This window comes from Corvus kubaryi, unplaced genomic scaffold, assembly GCF_017639235.1.
Source record: "Corvus kubaryi isolate FWS band 111438036 unplaced genomic scaffold, C.kubaryi_AGA036_p1.0 37322, whole genome shotgun sequence".
Lineage (NCBI taxonomy): Eukaryota > Metazoa > Chordata > Aves > Passeriformes > Corvidae > Corvus > Corvus kubaryi.
Window position 1 is genome coordinate 117,091 of NW_024581101.1, and position 10,469 is coordinate 127,559.

The window sequence follows — 10,469 nt, forward strand, 5'->3', positions numbered from 1 at the left end:
ATTTAGAATAACCAGGACCTCAAAAACAACCCACAAAACAAAAAGCAGCAGCAGGTTGTCAGCTCAGCCCATTCCAGAAGAAACTGAACACAGACTACTCACCCTGGTTTGGTAATACAGGTATCTATTTTATTAAAAAAGTTACAAACAGGTGGACTGTAGGGTTGTCTTACAAAATGACAAGAATGAATTCTACTGGAAAAATCTTTTTACAAAGCATTATAGGTAATTGTTCCATTTTTGCACTTGTTATTCAGGATTTCACCTATGACTGATAAAGATACAGTACATTAGATACAAGATGTTAGGTTACATTTTTATTTGTAGAGCCCTACTGCAGTAATTTGAACAACTCCTAAACAGATGCCATAGTAAAGACAATACATATTGCATTTATTATTAGCCTTTTACTCTAATGAGCAACTTCACATGCAAACTATTGAGGAAGCCTAAATAAACTTTTGGTCCCTTTTCCCCCCCAAAGTGTGCTGATGAAACCATCTCTCATTTTCCCAGTCCTGTCACTCTAAGCTAGTTCAAGTTTAAGGTTTGTATTTTGTTTTGTTTTGGGGGTTTTTTGGTTGTTTTGTTTTGTTTTTGTTTCTTTGTTTTTTTCTTTTTTCTTTTTTTTTTTTTGCTGAGGTCAATGAAAATGAACACTGCTTTGAAAACTACCCCTAGGAATGAACCACTGATCAATATCAACCAAATTTTTCCTTCTTAGACAAAGGAAAACTAGAATCTTTATGAATTACTTTCATATCCTATTACTTCCTTACGACCTACAAAAAAGATCAACAACCATCACTTTAAAAAAAAATCTACTTTGAATACAAGGTTTGGTTTAGTTCTGATATTAAAGTGCAAACCTAAGTATTAGCCTTAGCCTGTTTATAAAGTTTGTACAAACAGGAAAAAAAATTCAAGTAACCCCACAGAAAAAAATCAGGTGTTTCAATAACCAGGCAGAAATCCTGGTGTCCTCCTCTTTTCAGGATTCAAATTCAACACTGAATGTAGACACAGAATCTTTATTTCTGCTAATATTGTAAAGTCAGCCTGCATTATTACCAAAAATCCACATTAATATTGAGATACTGTACCGGTGATCTTTTATTGTTTTAAATGCCATCATCCACAATACAATTTTTGAGTTTTAACCTCATATATCCATCACTGCTTTTACTGGAGCTTTTCTCATCGATATTTAGCTATTACAGGGAAAGAACGTACATTTCTAGAAGCATGTTCAAATGACTAAAGCTGGGCTCCTAAAAACCTAGAACTTTGGTGCAGTAGGTGAGCTGCAGTTATTAAATTTCTGCAAAAAAAAATACACATTTTAAACCACTGCTAGAAAAAGCTCTCATGTATGCAACACATTAATAAAAGTGAACAAAAAGATTTCGTCTGTTCTTTGTACATTTTCATTCTGCTCTTTATACCTGTGTTATTGTCAAAATTTTCAAGTATTCAGAGAAAATGTTGATCAGGTAAACAATAAGGAAGGCAATGGCTGTTTAAAGCACACTTGCAGTTAGTATCACTGAAACCTGGTGCTTTTCCCCTTGTTACACCAACTTGTCTCTAATATTAACCTTGCTCATTGGGGAAAAAAAAAAACTAAAAAGCAACTTGTGACAGTGCAAGAAAAACTTTAACAAATATTGCTTTAAAATATTATTCAGAAAGACAAATATTAGAACTATAAAATGTAAAGTGATCTTATTTGCATTAGATTTTCATCTGCAGAGGTCTACTAGATGTCTCTTACTGCGCCAGGCAAAGCTGAGCTGACAGGTAGGCATAGAGCCCATTTTGAAGGATACATTATCCCTTTTCAAAGGCATAGAGAAGCTATTTGTAAACAAGCAAGTTTAGAAATTCAGTAGAAGGAAAAGTGTGCTGCCATTTTTCAATGCTACAATTGTCATTTTTGATTAAGAAACCCGAGACTGTGAGAAACATCAGCTGAGACTTTACATCTTATTCCAAACTGTCAAATCAGACTGGTTACAAACACATTGTCACAGCTGCATTTGCCAAGAAAAGGGATACTACATCCATACAACAGAGGTGCCTTCAGTATCTTTTCATGACACTGTCACACGTAAACAAAAAGTCTCAAATGACCAACTACATTGTAGAGAAAACCTTGCAAATAGAAATAAGCACTGATGCGAGGTAATATACAGAAGTAACCATTTGTTTAAGGCTCAATTTATTCTCCATTAAAACTCTCTTCTTTCAAAAGGCATTGAGTAGGTAATACTGAGTTTAAGTATTTAATAAATACAAGTTCAGAAATTGATTAAAGAAATCAATTAAAATATTAAAAATGAACTTTTGCATATTAGCCATTATATGAACCTAGAAAGCTATAAAATGACTGATAGATAAACGACAGATTTTAAAACTTATGGTAAACATGCTAAGCATTCTGATTAAGGTGTGTGGATCCTGGAGACCACCAACCTTATGCACTTAGATGTATGGCAATGTGCTGTGATAGAGACAGGTTTACCAAGGCTCAGCTCTGCAACCTGGGCTGAAAGTTCTCCAAAGCAGCATCTGTGCAAGTTTCCTCTGAGTTTTATCTGCAATTAAAACAAAACAAAACAAAACAAACAAACAAAAAACACTAATGAAAGCCATATTCAATACACATTCAAAATGAACACGGCTTCTCCCCTGCCTGGAACAGCCAGTTTTCCATCCTGAGCTCCAAAGCACTGTTTTCTACAGCAGCATTCCCAAATTCTCCACTAACTCTGGTAACACAAGAGGCAAGCAGGTAACAACCTACTGCTATTAACTTTGTAACAGCTGCTACTGTGGGACATGAAATTGCATCTAAAGATCTGAAAATGCCAGGAAATTTAAGTTCTCTTATACAGATGCACCAATGCAGGACCCAGTGTATGTGTAACACCCAGTAACATACAGCAATGGCCTTTAGCACAAGTTCTGGGAATAGGCAAATGAGCCAACTAACTCAGTTTTGACATCTGAGTTCTCAGCTATCAGATCCTCTAAACAACTCCTAAAAAAGCCCCTTAGCATTCAGATAGCCTCAGCAGGAACAGAGCTGTACACCACCATCCTCAATCAAGCACACCAACACGTTACCAATGTGACCAAAACATCTTTGCATTTCAGATAACTTGCTTGTAGCTCCCACGATTTATCTGCAGAGATATCCTAAAAGTCTCAGGCAAAGCTCAAAATCTGTAGAAAATTGTCACTGCAAGTGCATGTACTTCACTCTAGCTTGATCCATGGCATTTCAGGGATTTTGAGGAGCCTTCTCAATTCTTGAAGTGATTTCTCCAAACAACTCGGGACCTTATATTTCCCACTGCACCATTTCTTTGCAGCTGTTGATTTGCCCTAAGTTAACAGTTTGTCACGACAGAGTGCTCTGACATAGCCAGGGTTCTCCTTCTTGCCTAACATTCAGGAGCAGCACTCCTGCCCTGACAGGAGCCAACAGCCAGGTTTTTTTTGCTTGTTTGTATGTTTTCCAACTAACAGCAATTCTCTCCCAGTCTGGTGAGATCACTCCCACCTCACACACTGTTGCTGGTCCAAAAGTTTTAGACAGAGAGGGTCCCTCTGCTGTCAAAAGCAGCAAACCAACATTTAGCTTCTAATGGGGATGGATTAGACTTGCTTAATACATGTTTTATCTTTCCTTAGCACACAGAAGAGGCACCATTTACAGTGCAGCTCCTCATCCTACCAGAGTGAGATCCACCCCAAAAACTTCATCTAAGCCCAGCATTCAATAATGTGGTCAGCAAAGAATTGCTGGGAATAGTAAGAACAGTAAAAAAAAGTTATGGTATTTTCCTCTACATGCCCTTCAACATCCTTGTATTTGCAGGTTAGGGACACCACAATTCAGATTTGTCATCTTTCCATTTAAGTTGTGTTTAGTTACTACAATTAACACTATATGGTACCTTATCTGGCTTCATCTGCCTGTGGTATTTTTTAGCACTCTCTGGTCTCTTCTGTAAGCAGGCAGAAGAGATGGGGAAGTTCAACAACATAGTACACTAAATGTGTCTGTGTTGCACAGCCACATAAACCAGAAGAGAGTACACTTTCAGTTCTTATTCCTAGAGAGGAATACTCTTCCTTCAGCCTTGCTAATACCGGTTACTCATGAACACAGGGGACAGAAATCACTAACCAGCATCAGTCTTTCATACCAACATTAAGGTGTTACAAATCCTATTAATATCAGAAAGACTTCAGTGCACGAGCACTGTACCAGATACCATATTTTAAAGAGTCAAAATACAAAACAGTGTCATACTGAAAATCCAAGAGAAATACTGGAGCAAGGAACACAAAGCAGGTCCTGGAATTCTCCTATCTCTGAATGCAAGAACAAAACAACAGAAGACCACTGCAGAAACAGGAAAGGGGAGGTGGGAAGCAGGATGTGAGAACAACACACGTTTTTAAAAGGAACTACGGGTTATCCTGACTATGCAGTTATGTTCCATCCTTCATCTCACCCAAGGCAGCTGACTGGAACAGCAGTTTAGCAAATGTTCCTCAAAAACACGAAAGAACCTACACACCATAGCTGACAGACAGGCCAAGGAATCAGCACCAGAAAGAGGTTAAATGATACCTGTGATTTAAAACTGACACTGGAACAGCCTCAGGCAAACCCAGGCCCAGCAAAAAATCCACCCCCACCCCTCCCATGGGTTTCTGCATCAGAACTGCAGGGACACAAACGGTTGTATGAACTGCTCTCTGAACTGACACACCTAAGACTCCTCCTGGACACAACCTGGTTACAGAACACAGAGATGATGATGATTATTCCAGGACACAGTTGTAGTTCAAGCCCACTTCCTACACACAGATTTTCAGACACCTGGTTCTACTTCCTCAGCTTCAATTTACCTAGGAGGGGTCACTCCTAAAGCAGAGGTCTGACAAGCAGCAATTGTTTCCTGGATCACAGATAAACAGGATTACAAAGCTGATTAGAGCTATCACAAGACACCATCAGCATCTCTCCTACCAGAGCACATCAGACAGAAATTATCAAGCAGCAAAGGCATATGATAAAGTTAATGAGATCCTACATCTACTCAATCAAAAAACAAGGATAGAATGGGAGCCAGGAAGAGGAAAATACCCCAAAAGTGTTAGGCTGAAATGAAATATACAGAGCATGAAGACTGAAAAGCCAGAATGAGTAATAAAAGTTCCAGACATGGTGAGAACTGAATAGGAAATGGTTCAGGAAGGAACAACTTGTTTGGCACAGGTGATGAGGCTATATTGGGCAGAGAGAGCATTCCCCAGAAGCAAGGAAGCAGTTTGCTGCTAAAGGCTTGGGGTGGTTGTCTAAGCCAGGCAGAAGGAAGGAGAGGAAATCTATATCACAAAAGCTTAGGATCCTCTGTCTCAAGAGCTCACAGAGACATAAGAATACAGCTGTTTCTTCTAAAGCAAGAAGATGTTTAGGAAACCCACCAAATCTACACACAAGTTGTCATTCAAAGGAATAACATGTGGCCCTGCCCCTACTTCAATTTCACCTTTAAGATTAAATGTGCTACTTAGCGCTCAATCCAGAAGCAGAGAGGTTACAAAGCCTCCCTTAAAAGCAATCAATTCCAGAACCATAAATTTCAAGGATGAAAGGCCTGATTGTGTCAGAGTTTAAGACAGCAACCAGCACAGGATGAATCCAGGGGATTGCCATACCCTTTGGCATGATACTTCTAGTCCACATAATCTTGTCTGTGAAGCTGCCTTAGAAATAGCTGCAACATTGCATTACTATACACAACTCAGAATATTACCCCTGCAGCACTGAATTTTTTTAAAAAAGGCAGTAATTTCTTAGATTCATTTCTTCCTAGACCTCTAAAGATTCTGCAGGTGTGATTAACATAAAAGACTTGTGTATTTTTCTCTGCTCCAAAACAAGTTCACTCACCTTTCAACAAGCAAATCTCAAACTTACATACACCTCTTACACAGTGACAGCAGCCCTTCCTAATTTCACAGAACTGGAGATAAAAACATCATGTATTATCTCTAGCATAACAATGCTAGGGCCATGAGCACCTACAATTTTATATTTACAAAGCACTTGATAACAATCTCAAAGACAAGCTTTGAGACTTCACTCTCTGACCTTGCACTCAAGATTAAAGAGGATACATGGTCCAAAGCTTCCAGTAATAACCTATTTTCCCTCTTGTCACTCAGATACAAAAAGCTCTTTTGAGTTAAGCAAGTTACTAACATGGCAGTGGGAGTCTGAGCCTCAGGTAGTGCAGCTGTCAGGAGGGGCAGTTCCTTCCCCTGAATTTCCACATCCTCCCTCATTCCCGCACTTGCCCTTGGAGATCATGACGAGTTGTTTGCAAAGACAGGTCCAACAGACAACTGGAGGTCTGAGGGACCAGCTGGCTGCATACAGAGCACACCAATGGTGCTTTGAAGTACCGTGGATTCGAGACAGCGGTGAAACAAGACCTGCAACAGCTACAGGGGAAACAAGAGTGTGGGGGGGGGTCCAGAACCACCTCAAGGGAATGCACATCGGAGAGGAACAGACCCATTCACAGTCAGGTGAAAAAGATGTGTAAAAGGACCACATGTGTGAAAGGCCAACGACAGTTGTCCTGGAGGAAAAAAATAAAAATCAAAGCAACACCTGACACAGGGGAAGCTTTACAAAGGGCCCTCTGAACACTGCACTCTCATCACACCTCTTATGAGTCACTGGGAAAGGAGAGTTGTGCATTGGGAAGCCATTTTACAGTTCTCTGCTCTGGAGATTTGAGATGAAGAGCACTTTGTGCACGCCCTTGACTATTACATATGGGCTTCGAGCCACTTCTCACCTCTCAGGATGGTTCTCTTGCAAAAGAAACTTATTCCACTGATAAGGCAGAAGGGTACTCTAAGTACAGTCAGTTTCTGTACCACAGAATTTTATTTCTTTTAAACAAGCTCAAAGTCTTCTCAGAACAACTACTGGGAAATTTGGTAACAATAATCCCATTGAACTCCAAGGTAGCTCCCATTACTTGAAAATAATTCAGATACCAGCTACAAGAATAAACCCACTGCAACATCACAAAGCATTATTCAGAATAACGTAGCATCAAATACAGCACTGACAGTCAATATAGGTGCAGATAACATCATTCACTTTGTGTCATTGTAAAATTACTGCAAGCAAATGCAGCATTCCCTGACTAATCCTACTGAGGTAACACAAGAAGTCCATTTGACTCAACCACGTGCACAAGCTCCCATCTCTTTTGGAGGAAGGCTGCCTCCAGGTTAGACTGCCTCATTTCAGACTCCCTGTCCCTTTATTTTGTATTTAAACACCGTGTTTGGGCACCTCAGTTAGTTATGACTGTTCCACCAACCTGCTCTGTATGGCCGTGGTTGAGGTTTTTCTTAATTTCTCTCACTGGATGATGCAAGTTGTACAACATTGATCTTGTTTTTCAGGCAGGGAGGCATAGTTCATTTGCCTGACGATCTCAGCAAACAGTTCATCCACCATTGTTTTGCTCTTGGCTGACGTCTCCATGAAGGGACAGCCCCACTCCTGAGCCAGGGCTCTGCCTTCTGCAGATAAGACCTCCCTCTCTGACTCCAGATCCACTTTATTCCCCACTAGGATCAGAGGAACTTTCTCGTATCTCTTCACCCGGACAATCTGGTCCCTCATCGGCTTGATGTCCTGATCAAACAATCCAGCTGGTTAGTACATGTAAGGAATCACATGGAATTGCTATAGAACCACTACAGAAACACATTTTAATAACCCTCATGTGCAACTGAACATTAAAAATACATCGGAAGACTTCTTAAACTCATAGTCACACAGATCTAGAATTCAGAGAAAATCTACTACCTATCACTAAGTTACTTTTTCTTTTATATAAATACATGCACATTTTATAGAATTTATGTGCATATACAAACAGAAAGTGACAGTCAGTTCAGCCACAGGAGGACACAGTATCACTGCTCTGAAGGCTAGCTGCAGCTTTCTGAAGAAGTTGTCTCAACTCTAAGGACCTGTAACCCTAGCAGGGGCATGCCATTACACAACCATTTAGGAAGTTTGTGCTTAGTTTACAGCTTGAGAAAGCCATAAATTTAAATAAAGCCTTCTCAGTCCTGCAATGCTTAGAATAATTCATTGTGAACACATTTAATCACATGTAAGTAACCAAATTAGATGCTGTAAAGAGATTTTATTACCTAGAGATGCATTTATTCAAGTTTGAGCCGACATGGGGAGTTTACACTTGAAAGACTGAGTCAGCCTCCTCTGCCCCGAGTGTTTTAAGTTATTATCAGTACTACAAATTCTTGCACAGTACTGAGACAAAGCAATCCCAGCGTTTGAAGTTACCACTGTGTAAAGAACTGCAGAGTGGTTTACACCTACAGCCTTCCGAGCAAACACACTACAGACAGACAGAAATAATTAAATATTAACAAGGTGGATTATTGTACATCCATTCCTCAAATAATGCGGGCTCACTGGAACCCAAAAATCAGTGAAAATGAGAGCAGAAGCATCCCAATGTCACTGTTGTTTTCCAGAGATAAGCATGTCTTCAGCTTGCACAGGGCTGTTTCGAGGCCTCTGCTAAGATAAGGTTTAGCCTTCAGCAGAAGCAAACCGGGGGTGTGCAAGGTCTTGCCAAGCAGCTGGAGCACACCCAGCTCGGCAGCCCAAGCCAAGGCAGGAGTTGCAAAACCCTGCACTGCATAGAGCGCTGCTAAACTCGCTTACTGCCCAAAAACAAAGCCCCGTTTCTACAGGCAGCTTAGACCAGTAACTGGCTGAGATATTTCCATTTTTTTGGAGAGTTTTAATAATAGAAATCAAATCCAGATCCACAAATTATCACATACAGCTGGTTCTCCTCTCCAGTACTCCATCTATGCTGTGAGAGCATCGAGCTCATGCTGGACAGGAATATATTTGGGGGGAGGGAGCGGAAAATAACAGCTCACTTAACAAGTCACAACTCCAGAACAATGAGACTCTCTTCAAGAGCAACTGGAGAAACATGCCTTTTAGGAAGGAGAGGGGATTGGAAGGGGAAGTCTTGATTCTAATATCGAGTGATTTCTTCACAAAAGGGGATCGCCAAGAGATTTCTGTTGGGGAAGTGGGAGCTAGTCATTGTTCTCCAGCACTGCGTGGGATTTAACAATGGTGGCACCCTGATAAGTACCTGCAAAGCAAGCAGTTTTCCATCAAGAAGCAAGGCTGGTAAATGCGCTTTCAAAGTGGGCATTTACACTTTTGGCCCCTCGGAGATAAAGCGCTTCTACGCACACGTGGGCTACCCCTAAAACTTCCTCCTCGGCCCAGAGCCTTCCCGGGGGCAGGGACGGCTCCCTCCGAGGACGGGACATCAGGCGAGGTTACCTGGAAGGACTGCTGGTTGACCAGGCTGTAGACGAGGATGAATCCCTGCCCGTTCTTGATGTAGAGGTCGCGCATGGAGGCGAACTGCTCAGTGCCCGCCGTGTCCAGGATCTCCAGCACCGAGGGGGACGAGTCCACCTCAATCTCCTTGCGGTAGAAGTCCTCGATGGTGGGGTCGTACTTCTCGATGAAGGTCCCGGTGACGAACTGCACCGTCAGGGCGGACTTCCCCACCCCCCCGCTGCCCAGCACCACCACCTTATACTCCCGCATCAGGCCCTGCTCGCCTTTCCCCGCCGGGCCCGGGCCTAGGGAAGGCAGCACCGCGGCCCTCGCATAGCCCCGGCCCGCCTCAGGAAAAGGGCAAGGCCACGCTGCTCCCGCGCCGTCCTGGGGGGAGGGAGAGCCCCGTCAGTACCCGGCGCGGCCCCAGCCCCAGTGCCCTCCTTCACCGCCGCGCTCTCGCCATCACCGCCTCGGCCGCGGGACCCGCCCGCCAGGGCCACCCCCCACCCGGAAGGGTTTTGCTGAGGCACCGGAGGCGGCCCCGCCCCGTCGCCGCCCGCTCACTTCCGGTGTCCTGCGTCACGGCACGCCCGAACTGCGCCCGGGGGGGCAGGTTGGAATGTGACACCGAGGCACCCGCACTGTGATGGGGGACAGATTTGCGTGAGGCACCGAGGCACTGTCCCTACCCGGCCCCCCAATATGGCGGCCTTAACATGGCAGTCGTGCCCGCAGTCCCTTCAAGGGCGGTTCTGTGAGAGGCGTGTTGTCCCTCCACGAGCTCCTGCTCAGCACTCGATAGCTCGAACTCCTTAAACTCCTCTGAGCTCCCTGCCGGCAAGAGACCCGCGGGAGAGGGGACGCGGGCTGTGACACCGGTACCACGGTTCTTCATCCCTGGAAGCCCGCTGGGCTGGTGACAAAGAGGGTCACCAAGTTCATCAGAGGGATGGCGCACCCATCCATTTATATGAGTAAATCCTGAGAGAATTGGGATTGT

At 43.1% G+C, this 10,469-nt stretch overlaps 2 protein-coding genes across 3 annotated transcripts in view; both read right to left on the reverse strand.

The window, feature by feature from the left end:
- The window catches only part of FRMD7 (FERM domain containing 7), a 28,981-nt gene extending 26,418 nt beyond the window's left edge, over positions 1-2,563 (reverse strand). For both annotated transcript variants that reach the window (XM_042029124.1, XM_042029121.1), the window contains exon 1: positions 2,476-2,563. The gene's annotated coding sequence lies outside the window, so the exon portion shown is untranslated. The remainder of the gene's footprint in view (positions 1-2,475) is intronic.
- On the reverse strand, positions 108-10,024 carry RAP2C (RAP2C, member of RAS oncogene family). Its single transcript, XM_042029138.1, has 3 exons — positions 9,464-10,024; positions 7,431-7,750; positions 108-2,597 (listed from the first exon to the last, which is right to left on the reverse strand). The coding sequence occupies exons 1-2, from the start codon at positions 9,734-9,736 to the stop codon at positions 7,472-7,474; spliced, it is 552 nt and encodes a 183-aa protein (XP_041885072.1). The 5' UTR covers positions 9,737-10,024; the 3' UTR covers positions 108-2,597; positions 7,431-7,471.
- Between the last annotated feature and the right edge of the window lie 445 nt (positions 10,025-10,469).